The sequence below is a fragment of the Ascaphus truei genome, chromosome 1 (assembly GCF_040206685.1).
Source record: "Ascaphus truei isolate aAscTru1 chromosome 1, aAscTru1.hap1, whole genome shotgun sequence".
Classification (NCBI taxonomy): domain Eukaryota; kingdom Metazoa; phylum Chordata; class Amphibia; order Anura; family Ascaphidae; genus Ascaphus; species Ascaphus truei.
Window position 1 is genome coordinate 108,772,314 of NC_134483.1, and position 20,561 is coordinate 108,792,874.

General features: G+C 42.8%; 1 protein-coding gene across 5 annotated transcripts in view; it reads right to left on the minus strand.

Annotated features, from left to right (window-relative positions):
- Positions 1-20,561, minus strand: part of ARB2A (ARB2 cotranscriptional regulator A) — a 422,320-nt gene that overhangs the window by 199,187 nt on the left and 202,572 nt on the right. For all 5 annotated transcript variants that reach the window (XM_075593131.1, XM_075593147.1, XM_075593126.1 and 2 more), the window contains one exon: positions 16,797-16,916. In XM_075593131.1, the coding sequence (XP_075449246.1) occupies positions 16,797-16,916 (120 nt within the window). The remainder of the gene's footprint in view (positions 1-16,796; positions 16,917-20,561) is intronic.

Here is a 20,561-nt window from a genome sequence, read left to right on the forward strand (position 1 = left end):
ATATATATATATATATATACATATATATATATACATATATATATACACATATATATATATATACAATACCCCTAAAATGGCAATATACATGCCAATCTATAGAGATAACAACACTTTAGGCCATTTTACTCCCTCTAATGATTTTAGGAAATGTAATGAGATTGAGAATAGACAATGAAATATTCAAAATGATAGAAAATCATTTTTCCAGAATAATACATATCTGAGTAAGAACAATGTAGAAAAAGTATAATGGTACTGTAGGAATAAAAACAGGATATTTTCTAATCAAACTCAGATTTTATATGGGGATGTTGTACAGAAAGTACCTTTAAAGAACATTTGGTAGAGAGTCAGCAAATGAAGAGTGTGAGGTTCATACTGTATCAGTCTAAACAGAGATGTATTGTAGGAGAGGGTGATCGGGAAGAACTGAGAGAGATTTGGGAGATCTTTATTATTCTTTTTTAAAGGAATTGGTGCAGACTGCATCCCCTTTAGGCAGAAAAAGAAGATTACAACTCAGCAAACAGAAAAGGGAAAAAGAGGGGGAAGACAAATTAAACAGAAAAATAATTCACCCAACTCGATAGATGCACTGTACTGTAGGTGCTGCCTTTAACCTTTCTGATAAAAAGCTCACTCAGAATCAGAAAAGTTTTATCTTATTTGCTACAGAGTGGGAAGTAAAGCATTCCTTATCAGGAAGAGCAGCAAGCAAAGATTTTCCCTCTGCAGGAGGAACAGCCTATGGGAATTTACACAATTGCAACATTTTATTTTTAACTGTTTCACAGTGTCCATTTAGCCAGGACTTTTGTTAATGGAAGTATGTTCAATTGTATACTACCAGCCACTGGTTTGTATCACTATCCGATACATGTTATACACTTGTATACTTTTGTATATATTATATCCTGATTGCACATATATTTTTGAACCGTTATATTTTTTGAATCACATTTTAATTAAAATTATATTTTTAAGGGAGAGACACATTTTTTTAGTGTGTCACTCATAGCACACTTAAAAAAAAAAAAAAAATATATATATATATATATATATATATATATATATATATATATATATATATATATATATATATATATATACGTGCTACCTTTGTTTGTTACATGTACAGTATATACAGGGCTTTTTTGTGGTGTACTGGCACCTACTGTTACCTATTGCTCTTACCTTCTCCTCCAGCTCCCCATCTCCGGCAGCATCTTTTTATAAATCTCATAGCAGTCAGTATCACGCTATAAAGGCATTTATCTCACTTAAAACACTTATCACTGCTTAGTGTATGACCCCTATAGATTTCAATGACTGCTGTCATTCCCATTATCAAAGTCCCATATACAGCACTTATTCCCTCACCTGCTGTTTCTGTAACTTTCCCCTCAAACCTCTTAGATTGTAAACTCTTCAGGGCAGGGATTTCCTTTCCTATTGTCTGATTTTTGCTGCACTTATTGTATTATTATAATTCCCTGTACTGTATTCTTTGTGAAGCGCTGAGTACACTTTTGGCGCTATATAAATAAAGACATACAATACAATACAACGGCATCAAATGACACAGCAACATCACCTGGCGCTGTATTGCTATGACAATGTGACGCTGCGATGTCACTGCGACGTCAAAACATTACGACAACGTGATGGAGATGAGGAGCAGAAGAGGTAAGTGTCTGGGGTAACAGTACCTTTAATATTACATAAAAAGCACTGTGTGTGTGTGTGTGTGTGTGTGTGTGTGTGTGTGTGTGTGTGTGTGTGTGTGTGTGTGTGTGTGTGTGTGTGTGTGTGTGTGTGTGTGTGTGTGTGTATGTATTGTGACAGAAACCAGGGGATGGTAATAAATTCCGTATATAGGGCTCCCAGGATACTAGACAGTTTCTATCCTGTTTGGCCTGGGAGTGCAGCCTTATAATACATACACTCCATCCCACAGTTTGGCAAGCGCTGGAACTGAGGGATGAGAGATCCAGACCAGAGTTTGTCTGCTGCCTGATTTCTGTCACCTGTCATGCTAATTAGGAATCAGGTATGAAAGACTGATTTCCTGTTTGCTCTGGTCTCCCCACAAGAGCCAGGAGGCTGGAAGGCTGCTGAACTACAGAGGGGAGAAGCCTCTTCCCCAAACAGGTTCAATCTTTCTGTTCATTTGTGTAAGACTGCAAAAGTACCGTGTTTTGATGTTGGAAGTGGAAAAGCCACTTCCAACCCTGAGTCAGGGATATCTAAGTTAAGTTATCGCTCAGGTGAGCAGCTTTTGTTTTGATCTGTTTTCTGTTGTATGCACTGTGGCAGTCTCAGTGCCTGGGACTGAATAAACCAGGCATAGCCTGTTTAAAGGAACAGTACGTGACGCCTCATCATTTAACCTACCCTAAAAGACCGTGTTCTAACCGTCCCGGACAAACGACGGAGCCCCGGAGTAAGCCGTTTGTCACATATGGTGGAGAATGCGGGCAGAACACTAGGGGGTCTGCGGGTTGAAGAACTTTGAAAGAAAAAAAAAAAAAGTTTTTTTCATCCTCTGCAAACAAGATGGAAGACGTGGTGGGTGCGCTGGTACGCAATGTCGCTGCCCAGAAAGACGCAAATGAAACCCAGCAACAGCTGTTAATAGCCCAGCAAGAAACTAATGCAAACCAGCAGCAGACGAATGCAGCCCAGCAACAGCTGCTAATAGCCCAGCAAGAGATTAATGCCAACCAGCAACAGGCGAATGCCAACCAGCAACAGGCGAATGCAAACCAGCAACAGACGAATGAAGCCCTGCAAAACGCGAATGCAAACCAGCAAGAGACAAACCGCTTGCTGAGAGAGGAGCAACAGCGGTTCGCTCAGGGCTTTCAGCAGGAACTCGAGATCCTGAGGGGGACTATCAGTAACCTTCCACTGGCAGCGGCAGCCCCAGTTCCGAAAATGACCAGGGCAAGCCACTACCTTCAGAAGATGGGACCCTCGGATGATGTGGAAGCCTATCTTCTCACGTTTGAACGCACGGCACAGAGAGAGGGATGGCCAGAAGCTGAGTGGACTGGTCTAATCGCACCCTTCCTAAGCGGCGAACCCCAGAAGGCTTACTTTGATCTAGAGCCAGCCGAAGCTAACGTCTATGCAAAATTGAAGTTCGAGATCCTCGCCCGCCTCGGCGTAACCACGGCTGTTCGCGCCCAAAGGTTTCACGCATGGTCCTTCACGATGGATAAAGCCACCCGAAGCCAGATGTATGACCTAATCCACCTCGCCCGGAAGTGGCTACAACCCGAGATCAACTCAGCCAGCCACATCGTGGAACGGTTGGTCATGGACCAGTTCTTGAGGAAACTTCCCTCTGCCTTACGCCGTTGGGTCAGTCGGAGTGACCCCCACAATGCGGATGAGCTTGTGGCCCTCGTAGAAAGGTACAATGCAGCAGAAGAGCACCCGCAACCCACAGTCGTGGAGCAACCCCACTACCCGAGGTTCCAGGACTCTTCCAGAGACGGTAAAAGGGTACCGGGGTTAAGGGGCGCTGAAGAGCGGCGACCACCTTCACGCAGCACCAGCAACAGTGGTTCGCACACTAAGGGCAATAGCCAACATGGGGAGCCGGGAAAAGGCTCTAAGTGGGACACAGACTATGTACCTAAATGTGTAAATTGTCATGAGAGGGGCCACACAGCAAAAATCTGCCCACTAAATGATGAGCCCATGCAATGCAACAGCGTGGAACCTTATTCGCTGTTGTCCCAATGTATGGGCCCTAGCCCAGAGGACCCCTTGAATAACCATCTGTGGGCATTTGTAAAGGTTAATGGTAAGAGGGTTCGGGCACTTCTTGACTCTGGGAGCATGGTCACACTAGTGTCCGAATACCTCTTGCCCATTAAGAAGAAACAGGGAAACAGTTCACAAAGAGTGGCAATTTGTTGTATACATGGGGATAATCATGAATATTCCACTGTTGATGTTTTTTTTGAAACAGAGTTTGGTTCTTTAGATTTCAAGGTGGGTATTGTACCCAAACTGGCACATGATGTGTTAATAGGGACCGACTTTCCCCATTTTCTAAAAATGTGGTCCCCCGCTCAGAATAGCGCCCAGAGTTCAATAGCGGACCATAACGAAGTATTAGAAGAAACAAATCCTTTCCCTTTTTCAGAAATGGAGGTTGACGAGGGCCCAAATAAGAAGGGGGAAAAGGAGGAGTGCTGTAAAATTCCCTTCCCCATCACTACTTTGGTAGGGAATACCCCAAATCAAGATGTTGAGCAGACACTTACCACCCCAGAACCGGATAAGACCCTCGCTGACCTAGAGGTCAGTCCTGGGAGTTTTAAGAAGGCCCAGTGGGAGGACCCCACATTAGCGGTAGCAAGGGGAAATATACGGGACCAGAATAGTACTCCTGGCCAACCAGATAGGTCACTTGCTTACCCCTACTTCGAGGTAGAGAACGACCTAGTATATCGGGTTGATAAAAGGAAATCAGTTACAACTAAACAATTGTTGGTACCACGGACATTCCGTAACGTAGTATTACACCTCGCACATAGTCATCCATTGGGGGGACACCTAGGGGTGGAAAAGACAAAAGAAAAGATTCTCCGAAGCTTCTATTGGCCTGGGGTTCTGGCAGAAATTACGAATTATTGTTCCTCATGCCCAGAATGTCAGATCACCGCCCCGTTCAAGGCGTACCGCAGCCCATTGGTACCCCTTCCCATAATAGAGGTACCATTTGACCGGATTGCTATGGATCTAGTAGGACCCCTAATAAAGTCTGCTAGGGGACATCAGCATATATTGGTAATATTAGATTATGCCACCCGATATCCGGAGGCAGTTCCCCTACGTAGCACCTCAGCTAAAAACATAGCAAAAGAGTTAGTAGTTCTGTTTTCCCGGGTCGGGATTCCTAAAGAGATTCTATCTGACCAGGGAACACCATTTATGTCCCAAGTAACGAAAGAGCTATGTAAACTCCTAAAAATCAAGCATCTCAGAACCTCAGTCTATCATCCACAAACAGATGGTTTAGTGGAAAGGTTCAATAAAACCTTAAAGAGCATGTTACGGCGGGCGGTTGATAAAGATGGGAAAAACTGGGATTGTTTGTTACCGTACCTGTTATTTGCCATTAGGGAAGTTCCCCAATCATCCACAGGCTTCTCCCCGTTTGAACTATTGTATGGCCGACACCCAAGGGGCTTACTGGATATAGCCAAAGAGACTTGGGAACACGAGGTTACCCCTTACAGAAGTGTAATAGAGCATGTTGCCCAGATGCAGGACCGCATTGCTGCAGTCCTACCCATAGTGAGGGAACACATGGAGAAAGCTCAAGAAGCACAGAGGAATACATATAATAAGGGTGCTAGGGTCAGAATTTTTTCTCCAGGTGATAGGGTACTAGTTCTGGTTCCCACCGTGGAGAGTAAATTCCTTGCTAAATGGCATGGGCCATATGAGGTATTGGAAAGAGTGGGAGAAGTAAATTATAAGGTAAGACAGCCAGGTAGGAGGAAACCTGAGCAAATTTACCATATAAACCTACTCAAGCCCTGGAAAGATAGAGAAGTCTTGTTAACCCTAGTACCCCCAGGTCCGTCAGAGAATCAAGAAACTGACCCAGAGGTTAGCATAGCTGAAACCCTGTCTGTTCATCAGAAACGAGAGGTTCAGAATTTAGTGAAAAGAAACAAAGAAATCTTCTCTATACGGCCAGGTAGAACTAACGTAATTGAACATGACCTAGTCTCTGAACCGGGGGTCCGAGTTAACCTTAAACCGTACCGAATCCCAGAGGCCAAAAGAAAGGCTATAAGTTTAGAGGTTAAAAAAATGCTAAAACTAGGTGTAATTGAGGAATCCCAAAGTGGGTGGAACAGCCCTATAGTCTTAGTCCCAAAGCCAGATGGTACAACAAGGTTTTGTAATGACTACCGGAAACTAAACGCGGTGTCAAAATTTGATACTTATCCTATGCCCAGGGTAGATGAACTTGTAGAGAGACTGGGCAAAGCCCGATATCTCACAACCCTAGACCTAACAAAAGGGTACTGGCAGGTTCCCCTCACAGAAAGGGCAAAAGAAAAGACAGCCTTCTCAACCCCAGACGGCCTCTTTCAGTATAAGGTGTTGCCTTTTGGCTTACATGGAGCTCCCGCCACATTCCAAAGAATGATGGATAAAATTTTAAAACCACATGCTCGGTATGCTGCCGCCTACCTGGATGATGTGGTAATCCATAGTGAAGATTGGCAATCCCACCTTCCAAAGGTCCAAGCTGTGCTTGACGCAGTCCGGTCTGCTGGACTAACTGCTAACCCCGCTAAATGCACCATTGGTCTGGAGGAGGCCAAGTATCTGGGGTATTCTATTGGCAGAGGTTTACTCAAACCCCAAACACTCAAAGTGGAGGCGATACAAGGTTAGCCAAGGCCAGTTACAAAAAAACAAGTAAGGACCTTTTTGGGGTTAATTGGGTACTATAGAAGGTTTATTCCCAATTTTGCGACTAAGGCAACCCCACTAACCGACCTCACAAAAGCAAGAGGACCACTTATGGTAAAGTGGTCCCCCGAAACCGAACAGGCCTTTAGAAGCCTGAAAGAAGCTCTCTGTGCCCAACCAGTGTTGGTCACACCTGACTTCTCCAAAGAGTTCGTAGTCCAAACCGACGCATCTGAGGTAGGGCTGGGGGCGGTACTCTCCCAGGAGTCTCAAGGTGAGGAGCACCCCATCCTTTATTTAAGTAGGAAACTAAATCCCCAGGAGAAAAGTTACTCCATAGTAGAGAAAGAGTGTCTCGCAATAAAGTGGGCTGTAGAGACGCTCAAATACTACCTGTTGGGGAGAAAATTCCGGTTGGTCACAGATCATGCACCCCTTACCTGGATGTGTCAAAACAGGGAAAAGAATGCTAGAGTGACCAGGTGGTTCCTAAGCCTACAACCCTTTAAATTTTCTGTGGAACACAGGTCAGGGCACAAACATGGCAATGCTGACGGGTTGTCAAGGATGCACTCCCTAATATCCATGGTCGCTCATCCCTCGAGGTCTGAGCTGGGGGGGAGGATATGTGACAGAAACCAGGGGATGGTAATAAATTCCGTATATAGGGCTCCCAGGATACTAGACAGTTTCTATCCTGTTTGGCCTGGGAGTGCAGCCTTATAATACATACACTCCATCCCACAGTTTGGCAAGCGCTGGAACTGAGGGATGAGAGATCCAGACCAGAGTTTGTCTGCTGCCTGATTTCTGTCACCTGTCATGCTAATTAGGAATCAGGTATGAAAGACTGATTTCCTGTTTGCTCTGGTCTCCCCACAAGAGCCAGGAGGCTGGAAGGCTGCTGAACTACAGAGGGGAGAAGCCTCTTCCCCAAACAGGTTCAATCTTTCTGTTCATTTGTGTAAGACTGCAAAAGTACCGTGTTTTGATGTTGGAAGTGGAAAAGCCACTTCCAACCCTGAGTCAGGGATATCTAAGTTAAGTTATCGCTCAGGTGAGCAGCTTTTGTTTTGATCTGTTTTCTGTTGTATGCACTGTGGCAGTCTCAGTGCCTGGGACTGAATAAACCAGGCATAGCCTGTTTAAAGGAACAGTACGTGACGCCTCATCATTTAACCTACCCTAAAAGACCGTGTTCTAACCGTCCCGGACAAACGACGGAGCCCCGGAGTAAGCCGTTTGTCACAGTATATATATTGAAGCCCCTAGAAGAAGCAAAGGGTGCGAAACGCCCCTTGGATCCCCTTCATCGGCTGTGAACTCTTTCTGCAACAATATTACAGATTTTTTGCCTCTCAGACAATCCTAGGACTTTATAACAAGGACATTATATTCATGATGATCTGCAAGTATACACAATGATTTCTTTATTTCATTAGTGGTGACCTCATGTTATTTATTTGTTTTCTTGGTGACCTAGGTGGTACTGTTTTGGCTATTACCATTATTAGCAGTTTATAGTTCACAGCATACAGCTGTTGTAATAATTTAATAATTTTTTGACCGGCCGGTCTTTATATATCTCAGGAGTTGATTTTTCCCTTTTTTTTTTTCCTGAGTAGCAAGATTCTGTTTTTTCTATATATTTACTTAGGATTACAGTATTGCTTTGATATTTTGTATATTTCACAGCTGCAGAGATCCTTTGGGGATTGTTTTAACTTTATATCTTTATAGTGTTTTCCATGTCCATAAATAAACATTCTTTTCCTTATCCTTTTTGCTTGAGTGCTTTTAGTGGGACACTTTTCTTTTATCTTTTTTTTATTTCATATATATATATATGATCTTCATGAGGAGAAAACCAAAGCCAACTGCACGATCCCTACCAGCAAACACAGGAACGCAGCGGAGGTCCGGAACACGCGTCAGCATCAGGGTGCACCTCTCTCCCTCATTCCAATTCCATTGCACATGTTCTATGTGCAGCATGTGAGAGTTCATTGTATTGTTTTTATTTGTTACATATTTTTCTGAAATGATCTGCACCATCTGTTGCACTGTGCAAATCCTACCGGGTTCCACCTGTCTATAAGAGATGTGCAGTAAGAGATAGATTTAATCACTTGGGGGTTAATAGGCGATCGCGGGGCTTTTATTTTATTTTAATAACATATTGTCACGGGAGACCAGGTTCTACAACACCTTTTATAACTGGGATCATTTGATTGAGCAAAACAAGATGGTAAAATAAATGGTAATTTATTTCTCGTATGAGACAGACACACAAACTTACACAGTTCAAGATTAACATACTTACTGGGAATGGGGCTAACTAATACATCCGTTTCCGGAATGAAATTCCTTAAGATCTCCTTTTCAGAGCACTTTCCAATGACCGGTAGTTACTCACAAAAGTCCTGGAACTGTTTTCTGCATGCAATGCCTGCTGCGACCGCTACGTTGTAAAAAGCTGGACTTAGAAACTTTTCTGCTTTTAAAATCCTTGAAGCTGGCTCGTGTTTATTCAGTTCTCAGAATCTTTGAATTTGCCGCTGTTGGTTTTGTGCTTGGAATCTGCGCTCCCCATTGGCTACAGGCTCTCTTAAGCTTTCAGGCTCTCATCCACTAACCTGTACAGCTTATCATAGCGTGGGAATTCTCCTGCCAGCCAATCACTGATTTGCCGGTATTGTAAAGCAGGGCGGGCACCTTTTCTCAGGTAGCAAGAGGGCATAGGTTAACCTGGCCCCTCTGCATACTGAGCCCACCCTCTGCTCAGGCTCCACAGAGTCTGGATTTTGGCACATGGTTGCTGGATCGCCTTGTGTTAGCCAGGACGTGGGTACTCAAGTATAACTGCAGTGCCCCTCCTGTTCTAACACCTTGGCATCCCTGAGCCTTTAAAGTACGGACTCTGGACAGACACAGAGCACCAAGCTTTGTCTCCAGCTGGGTTTTCCGTAATCCATGACTAGGGCAGTTCTATAGTGGCGGTGCGTACTACGCCGTGTGCGCACACGGCAGTTATAGACGGCTGAGGTTAGTCAGCCCTTCTATACAAGGGCCGCTTGCGCGCATGGCGGGGAGCCGACAGACAGCGGCGAAGACAGGAAAATAATATTTTCGTGCCGCTACCGGTGCTGAATGTATGTATATGTGTGTGTGTGTATATGTATTTATACATTTATATACATACATGTGTGTGTGTGTGTGTGTGTGTGTGTGTGTATGTATTTGTGTGTCTGCACAAATTTAATAAATATTTTATTTTTACCAATTTTTTTTTAATAAATAATAAATTACACACACACACACACACACACACACCACACACACACCACACACACACCACACACACACCACACACACACACACACACACCTCACAGTATACTTACAAAAAGCACGCGGCACGTGCACGCGCCTTCGAACAGGCACACGCGCGCGTGCACATCCGCACACACTATATAACAGCCCTCAGAAAGCCCTCAGTTCATATACAGGTTATCGATATCTATACACATTAAACGATACCCGTCTAATAAAAGAGATGGTGTCCTGTTTCTGTGTGTTAAAAGTTATGGGTTTCTATTCTGGTGTCATGAATGGAGTTAGTGTATATATTTCCTACAATCACAAACCTCATTTCTGGCACACATGAGAAAATAACTTTAAAAACTTTTAGACACTTTAAAAACTTGCTCAGCCTTATAACCTAGTTGGAGCAGCCCCATAACCCCTAAACTAGGTTCAGTATACCTGGGCATGTATCTGGGTATCTCTGCTATATTGGGGAACCCCTGCTACACTAGGGATTCCGTGAATAGCTGCAGATATAGTTTAACCCCTTCATACCCATTTACCTTGTCTGGATGATGCTGCTGCAGGGATCCTGGCGGTGAGTCGCAAGAACGCTTTCAGAGTCAGAGTTTGGCGGAGAAATGTGCTTGGCCGTATCCGAGAATCTCACTCAATCTCCGGATACAACTTTTGGGGTATCCCATAACTTTGGAACCCTGATACATAGCCACATTCTGTAAAGACTTTCTCCAAAAAACCCACCCTGAAACTTACAGCCTAGAAATCTCCCGATTCCAGCATCCCAGTAAAGGCAAAAATCACATAATTCTTCATTGTCGCAAAATTATTATACAGTTGCAGAACTACATTGTCGACACCTGGGTCCAAGAGCTGACACTCTAAGATCCTAACACACGGGTCAGGGTTAACCAAGTGGGCTTGACCTTTATTATAAAGCCTGGTTAACCCCTTCACCGTCACACATATTACTGTAGCAGGGGGTCTCCAGAGCTGAACCTCACTGATTTAAGGTACGGGGACCCCCTGCTTCCCGAGTTACCGGCCCCTGTTATGGGGTGCTGGTATCCCAGCGGCCATGTTTAAATTCTCCCACGTCACGGCTCAAGTGATCGGGAGATTTAAACACATTTGATGTATTTTCTGTATTAAGCACATATTAGCACCAGCACAAGAGCGCCCCCCTTTTTTACATCTTGTTTGACTGCAGTTGCAAGTCTCTCTTCTCCACGTTGCTCCAAAAACATTTCTGATTTCATCCTTCCATCTTACTTTTGGCTTTCGCTTTGGTCTTTCAATCTCCCTTGGAATCCAGTCGAGTGCCATCTTTGCCCAACGATGGTCATTTCTTCTTGCGATATGTCCCGCCCACTACCGTATAAAAAATACAGGAACTCCCTACCTTTGTAGGCTGGAACAGCAAATTGCATTAATATCTTTGAAAGAGGACTAGATTTAATCATTGAGGGAAGTCCATGAATGGCTACAAGTCGGATGGATAGAATAAGTACATTTAGGGAACGTTTTGGTAATAAAACATCTCGCAAGAGCACCATGACAAATACCATAAACAATGACTTTGGCAAGAAGCTATAGTTGAAAAAAAATGTTCTGTCCTGTTTGGTACATATAATGCATCTAACCTTTGTAACACTTCATATATGTGATTGTTAATGATCTTTTTCACCCCTATTTGTTGAGCTTTAGAATATGTTGGCACATTGTCCAGGATAGATTAACACTATCAATTATATGCCCACAACACTTTCTTCCAATAGGATCCTAAACGTGCATTTTAAAACAAGTTGGAAGTGGATTATCACAGGGAAATAACCAACCCAGTTATTTAGTGAAAAACTAGTAAGTACTAATTTCATCAACAATATGTAGAGGATGAAAATATTTTCTATTACAAAAAGTGGGTAGTTTTGGATTCACAGCGTAAACATGCAGTGCGGAACTAAAGAAACATCTGTAATATTGTTGTGGCGATGTCCTATATACAGTACAGTAATTAGACTGCATTTCACTAAAATACTTTGTAGAGTAGGGCTACAAATGCTGTTTTTAGCAGAAATCACATCATTCCATTATCCATCCATGAAGAGTACCAGAATTCTGATTAGATTATGCGTTTTGTCTTTCAGCCATTAGAAACCATGCAGGGATCCCAAACATTGTTCCTGTCCAATAATATCAAGATAAACATGAACACTTGTACAGGAGAGTACAACTTCCTTTGTCTGCCTTGGCATGGTGTCACCTGCCAATGTGAGACTGACGCCAAACTCCCCATTACACAGGACTTCTCAGCATTCTAACTAAAATGTGCATCCTTATATGAAGTAACACAAAGCACGCAATTTACTGAGCAGCACTCAAAAATTCAGAAGTCCACCTGTTTAAAATGCCTCAATTAACTGAAGCAAGACAACGTTTCGGGCCCTGTGGCCATTTACCTGGAGAGCAGACTTGAGTGAGTATGCTTTGTAAGTAAATTGTACACCTCTGGCAGCAGAGTGGAAACATGGTGTTGCAGTGAATAAAATAGGATTTACTTTTCCTTAAGATAAAAACCACGCACAATTTGTAAAACCCTTCCTTTTTCCTAACATTTTTAAGAAATATTGATTGTAATTGGGAGCCAACCCAGTTTTGTTTTTGTTTTTTTAGTTCTATTCAGCACAGGTCACAGCAACTTTGCAAATGCTGTTGTGTTCTTTCCACAGTTTAGTGCTAGCACCTAGGTAGCCCCAGTATGGATTGTATACGTGCCATTTGTTGCTTTTAGAATTGCAGCATGTGTTAAACGCTGCAATCGTTCACTTTACTGTATGTACTGTAACTCCAATAAATGTTACTAAATTGAACTGCACATTCAAATAACCAAATATATCTACTTGATAGCAATGAATAAATATGTGTTTTAATGTATCTGATCAAAATACGGAATCTGCTAAATGTTTTATTTCATGTCTTAAACATGAAAAATGTCAACATCTGCATCCAATGAGATTTTTTTTTAAGATGTTATATTTTAGGTGTGTTTCGTGACATGAACATGTTTGAAAATTAAAGTCAAGTCGCTCTCTAAAAAACAAGGCTATGAATATGAAACAATAATAAAAAACAAATGATAATGACCTAGCACCTCTCTATGCATGGACCAAGTAACAAAAGACCACACAACATTATCGCTGTCCAGATGAGTGCTCAATGAGCCTGAAACCAAGTCTAGCTTCAGTTGATAAATGTATTTTTGAGTGCTTTGCAATATATAATATATGAAAAGGCACACTAATGTCTGTGACACAAGCAGTAGGTTAAAATGAGCCAATTAAGTACTACAACACACATTATTTTCCAATCATTTTTGAAAGTTTATGCTGAGTATATTTACAAACATAGTAGTCTGAAGTGTAGGTGAGATCACTGACCTCATCTCTTCCATATTAGTTCCCTTTCCTACATTGCGTTCAGCTCCGAAGCTGGTGTTCATAAATCTGATTACCTGACCTGTCTCATTGAGGTGCAGTAAACATGAATCACCCCGTCAGACCTCATTTCTTACGTAATTAAAAACAAAGAAACATTTTCAGAATCTAGCAAATAATTTCAAAATACTTTCCCCTCCCCCCCAATATTAAACACTTGTATTAAAATAATCACGGCCATTAGTTCACTAGGGTTGTAATTGGGACTACGCCTTTAACAATGTCAGTGTTCCTAGAGGCCTCTAGGACATGTATATTGCTGCTGCACATGTATAATGTTATAAGCTGCCTCCATTTCCTGAATGGCATTACTGTTTCTCCTCGTCAGCATTTGTGGGTATTAGGAACTTTATCTCTTTCTTGGTTGGCAATTCCAAAGGGCATAAAGCCTTAAAATGCAAAACATACTTAAAAAAACAAACCTGTGTACAGTAATGTCCATCTTTCCATACACTAAAGTAGATTATTAGAAGTGGCGATTTTAGACTGCTTTTTGTATCATAGCATGTGTCAAATTGCCATTATATTATTAGGATAACCAACAAAGCTAATAGTTCCAGCACGCTCTGACTGTAGGAAAAGTAGCAACAAGTGGGAAATGCCAAATCAAATGAATATTTAATAAATGCACACGTTATATACAAGGAGCAAAGTGACACCAACACAATAGAACAAAACACACTAAAAAATAGCAAAAAACTGGGAAAATGTGGAAGTGAAGAAAAAAAAGGGGGGGGAGGGTGTACACAATGGGGGATAAACAGGGGGGCAACGTTTCGGGGACAAACCCCTTCCTCAGGCCCGTCCCCCCTTGTCCAAAAGGAACAAGAGGTACTTCCCTACTTCCCTTATGTTCCTTTGCACCCTGCATTTAGCTATACTATATTTTTCTATCTGACCCTGAGTGCTGTCTATCATTTCTGTTCTTGTATTATTAGGATAACTATACACCAGAGCAGGTGTGTGCAAACAGGGGTGTGCAAACAGGGGTGTGCGCGGCGGCTAGAGGCTCCACGCTCTTCCCCAAGGTATTTAAATGAAATGCCGAGGAGCGCGCGAGGCCTCCGTAACTTTCTTTACCTGGTGTCCGGTGGCATCCAGCGATGTGTCGCCATGGTAACGCGGCATGATGTCAGAAGATGCTGGACACCCGGTAAAGTGGGCGGGGGGAGAAGGAGAGCAGGCAGGGGGGGCACACACTGAAAAGTTTGAGTACATTGGCACTTTATAAATAAAAACCAAGTCATAATACGGTGAGCCCCTCTTGTATTGGAAAAGGAATCTTGCCTTAATGAATCACATGATACACAGGGACCAATGACTAAAAGCCCAATTATTTTCTGTCAGAATTGCTGCTCCCTTCAAGTACATCAGGCTCAGTACCACAAGACTGGCGTAAAGCAGATGTGGTGCCTATATTTAAAAAGGGAGCTTGATGACAACCGGGAAATTACAGACCTGTAAGCCTGACTTCAATAGTAGGGAAACTACTTGAAGGTTTAATACAGGATAATATTCAGGAATATCAAATGGAAAACAAAATTATTAGTAATAGTCAGCATGGATTTATGAAGGATAGATCTTGTCAAACTAACCTTATTTGTTTCTTTGAGGAGGTAAGTAGGAATTTAGACCAGGGCAATGCCGTTGATGTGGTCTACTTAGATTTTGCAAAGGCTTTTGATACGGTTTCACACAAGAGGTTGGTGTACAAAATAAAGAAAATTGGAATCGGTAATAATATATGCACCTGGATTGAAAACTGGTTAAAGGACAGACAACAGAGGGTTGTAATAAATGGAACTTTTTCAGGTTGGGCTAAAGTCGTGAGTGGAGTACCTCAGGGATCGGTACTGGGACCCCTGCTTTTAACTTGTTTATTAATGACCTTGAGGTTGGGATCGAGAGCAAAGTCTCCATCTTTGCTGATGATACTAAATTGTGTAATTTAATAGAATCAGATCAGGATGTAATTTCTCTTCAGAAGGACTTGGAGAGACTGGAAACGTGGGCAGGTAAATGGCAAATGAGGTTTAATACAGATAAATGTAAGGTTATGCATTTGGGATGCAAGAATAAAAAGGCGACTTACAAATTAAATGGAGATATATTGGGGGAATCCTTGATGGAGAAGGATTTAGGAGTGCTTGTAGACTGCAGGCTTAGCAATAGTGCCCAATGTCATGCAGTAGCTGCAAAGGCAAACAAGATCTTATCTTGCATCAAACGGGCAATGGATGGAAGGGAAGTAAACATAATTATGCCCCTTTACAAAGCACTAGTAAGACCACACCTTGAATATGTAGTACAATTTTGGGCACCAATCCTAAGAAAAGACATTATGGAACTAGAGAGAGTGCAGAGAAGAGCCACCAAATTAATAAAGGGGATGGACAATCTAACTTATGAGGAGAGGCTAGCTAAATTAGATTTATTTACATTAGAAAAGAGGCGTCTAAGAGGGGATATGATAACTATATACAAATATATTCGGGGACAATACAAGGCGCTTTCAAAAGAACTATTCATCCCACGGGCAGTACTAAGGACTTGGGCCATCCCTTAAGGTTGGAGGAAAGGGAATTTAACCAGCAACAAAGGAAAGGGTTCTTTACAGTAAGGGCAGTTACATTGTGGAATTCATTACCCATGGAGACTGTGATGGCAGATACAATAGATTTGTTCAAAAAAAGGTTGAACATCTTTTTAGATGGGAAAGGTATACAGGGATATACCAAATAAGTATACATGGGAAGGATGTTGATCCAGGGATTCATCCGATTGCCAATTCTTGGAGTCAGGAAGGAATTAATTTTTCCCCTTAATGGAATTTTTTGTTTGCCTTCCTCTGGATCAATAAGTAAGTATAGGTACAGGATAAAGTATCTGTTGTCTAAATTTAGCATAGGTTTAACTTGATGGACCTATGTCTTTTTTCAACCTCATCTACTATGTAACTATGTAACTACTATGTAACTATATATCTTTTCCATTCACAAACACACAGTATTACTATGCATGAATAACTATCGGAACTGGCCATTTACAAATCAACTTTTCCGGGTGCAATTTACAGCTAAATAAATCATTCTAAACAGCCCAACCAAAAATAAAATGTAAATAGTGTATATAAAAAAAAATGGATATGCACTTTGCAAAATCTCTTCCCCTTTGGGCGTTAAATATAAAAAAAATGCATAAGATCATTGAATTATTGTTTTTCCTATATTGTCCTACTATGTAGGATACAGCATACACTTTATAACAATAGTAAACTATTAAGTACTAATGTGCCCTTAACCAAACGTACCCGGTTTAGGTTTCTCTGTGATGGAGAGTACCTTTTTAATGTACAAAGTAAAACTTCCAGGTCTCTTTCGCAGACATTTTAGATACAAACAAGGAATAGACATGCTTAGATAATGAATCCCCTGATATAATGGACAGGGCTAGCAAGACACCTAAACAGTGTTTAATTTACATAAAAATCAACAGCACATTCAAAAATGAAGACAAGTCTTACCAGCTCTACAAATGCAAGTCCTCCATAACTGTGAGCCACAAAAAACACGTTCTCGGCAAGTGCTTTGGAAATGAAATTGTCCCACACATATAAGGCATGTTCTTCGGGAGAGCCATTATCCTAGGAGTAAAGGAACATTGTGGTTAGCACAGCTACTGTATAGAACAGTATGCTCTCGAAGGGGGTTATTCATAAGGCTCCTATACCAGTTAACGCACCAGAACAAGCTTTCCTTTCCATTCAAATGAACTGGCGTTGATGCCCGTTTGGGTGCGTTAACCCATAACAGAGCTTCATGAAGCTGGGTGTAAACCTTGCTTTTGAAAACTGTACACATTTCTATTGGTAAACCAGCATTTGTTTTGTTTTCTCACGTGATTCAATTCCTGAGACCACCCTGCACCCAAAACATTGTTGTCTCAAAGGTTAAGGCCTCGGCCAGGGTGGCTCTGAGCGGGTGCGCGTGCACAGACTGGCCGCGATGAAACACATTGCGGCAATGTGTGTGCGGCCAGCGTGAGCACGCGCCTGAGCATGCGCGACGCTTAGCTGCTGGTCAAGCAAGCAAGTTTGAATTTGCCGCTCGCTCGCACGTCACGTGAGCGGTTCGCCCTCAGCTCCGTGACGTCTTGGCCGCGCCCCCAGCCGGCCACGAATAGCCCGGCCGAGCAGGGCGCAGCGCACGAGCGCCAGCGCACCCGCTCCCTGCCTGGCCGCAGCCTTAGTGTATAACAGCTTCCATGCAACCGTTGGAAAAATGAAATACTTAATGACTACAAAACCTTAAACTTCAATTGCCTATACATTTACAGTGTTACGATGACCGTAACATTACAATTTAGTAGGTTTTCCCATGGTAAACCCATCAGGTAGGTATGAGGCACATTTAGGTGGCATGTCTCCCTGGTTGAAAATTACCATAGTAAGTGCTACAAAATGCCCCTCTTGCACTGAATGAGTCACTTCCATCATGAGTTGATGGCTGACAGTGATACCACAATAAAAGTACCTAATTGTGGTTTAGACAAAACAACAAACCATGAATATTTAGTGCTAAAAAATATTTGTCTCATATCTGTTGTAGTATTTTATATCTGACAATCATGCTACCATGGAATGTTGTTTTAATGACAGAGCTATAAATGACACTCTACATTGCCCAAAATATTATGTCATCAATCTGGCCTTGAATTACTCTATAATAGAGCTGCATAAATGTAACATATCAGGCTCTATTCCCCAACTGTCTCCTAAAACTTCTGTATTCTAATTAGTCCTGCATGTTATTGAACATATATTTATCCATCTTGGCACAATCCCATGCACTATACTTTAAAAAAACAAAAACATTTTCCGGCTTGTAATTAAATGAATTTATCAGAGAAGACTGACTGCACTGCAACAAATTTGCCATTATAGCTATGATCTACGGCAGGGGTGCGCAAACTTCATGAGCTGCGCCCCCTGCCTGGCAGTCGCAGTGTTGGCGCCCCCGTCTCCAAGGACCCGGCGTCAAATGACGCCGCGGGTCATGTGACGTCACCCCGCATCATTTGACGCGCGTTGCCATGGTGTTTCGTCACGTCACATGACCCCGCGGCGTCATTTGATGCTGCATTGACATGGCGACCACCTCATGGTGACAGAGAGCAGGTAAGGGAGTTAGAGAGGCCTCTAATTTAAATGCCTTGGGAAAGGGCGCGGGGCCTCTGTAACTGCCGTGCCCACCTTAGAAATTATTGCGCCACCCAGTTTGCGCACTCTTGAGCTATGGTAACTAACCCCCTAAAAGAGGTTGATGGGGGGAGGTTTTACTCAACTTGCATTACTATGGAAATGCATATCTTACTTTACAGCAGTGGTTTAAAACCTTTTTTATTAAGGAACCTATAATTATATTGTGAAATTCTGCGGAACCCCAACCCTCTCTAATAGCGTCTGAGATCAGATGCATTGTAAGGAACCCCAGCCCTCTCTAATAGCGCGTCAGAGATCAGATACATTGTAAGGAACCCCAACCCTAATGGTTATTAATATGTTTGTATGTCTTCCAGAGATTCCCAAAACTGTTCATTCGTCCCACTGTCACACATCATACAGTGGTTAAGCTACAGACAAAGATTCTGGTTAGTGACATCCAAATGCGCCAATTAGGTGCGTCCCTTTTATCTTCCCACATGAGAATGCAGTAAAAGAACAAGTCTAATCGGACAGTGTACTGGGACAGGTCAGAATGCAGTTCATGGGGAAATAAATATAATCACCCCTGTATTGTTTAGTACCTTAACAACAAGGGAAGAGTATTAATTTTACTCAAAACTACAGAAGTCTACAACATGGTTAAAACACCCAGGGGAGAAGATACAGAAGAACCAAAGAAAGTAATAACAAAAATTAAAGAGGTGGATTTAAAAAAAAAAAAAAGTCTATATCAGCGATCGGACAAATGATCCTATGGATTACATTTCAGTTTCTATATTTTCAGATTCCACATTAGGGAGAATGATTTTTACATGACAACGGCCTGAAAGAAAACAAAATATTCATGCGTGGTGACGTCATTTTTAGCCTAGAATGAATGTGGTGCTATAATATTACCATTATATATGTGCTTCTCTTTCCTCCATTTCTAACGGGACCGTTCGTAATACCTATCCAGGAGCGGGTGCCTTCTCTTCCGGCTATACCATTTATATGTGTGTGGACCTACAACCTTCCGCTAAAGCTTGGTGCTCTTCTCCAGAAACTTCAACCCATCTGGTGATGTCGCTGGGAGCTTGGTAACGTTGTATCGCTGCCAATTCTTTTTGTAGCACTTGCATATGTGCTGTTTTATCATGTGTTTATTTTATATCTTACTAAAGAATCTTTTTTTGAAGTTTGCGCTGGTATATTCCTTTACCACTTCTACATTGATGTTCTTGAGCTAACATTTATTTACTAGCTGCACCTTCTAGTTTAGAGCACTTGCTCCTAGCAATTAAACTATTTGGTTGACCCATAAACCATTTCATAACATTGTCACAAATCCCAATTTAATTTTGAGCGCACCTTTCTGCACATTATCACTAGAATGTATGTGCAAAGTCAAACGATAACAGAGAAGCACAGGTTTCAAATCTCACATTTTTTGTTACATTTATTCATGAATGCAAGTGGCAAATTAAGTAACGTATCTGCTCAGCAGTGCTATTCCATGAGACAATGAGCGTAGCCACTCTTCGTATTCTTTGTAACACTGCAGCCAGGGGCGAAGCTATAGCCCGGGGGTCCGCACTCTTGGAGGACCCGCTGTCTCCCCCCCCTGTCGGCGGAACATTGCAAGGAAGCAGAGAGGGAAATCCCTTCCTCTGCAGGCGGGCGGGCCTGGGTCAGTGAGCGGGGCCCTGAGCTGCAGTAGGAAGGGCAGAGGGGAAATCCCTTCCTTTGCAGGTGGGCGGGCCTGGGTCAGTGAGCGGGGCCCTGAGATGCAGTAGGAAGGGCAGAGGGGAAATCCCTTCCTCTGCAGGTGGGCGGGCCTGGGTCAGTGAGCGGGGCCCTGAGCTGCAGTAGGAAGGGCAGAGGGGAAATCCCTTCCTCTGCAGGTGGGCGGGCCTGGGTCAGTGAGCGGGGCCCTGAGATGCAGTAGGAAGTGCAGGGGGGAAATCCCTTCCTCTGCAGGTGGGCGGGCCTGGGTCAGTGAGCGGGGCCCTGAGATGCAGTAGGAAGTGCAGGGGGGAAATCCCTTCCTCTGCAGGTGGGCGGGCCTGGGTCAGTGAGCGGGGC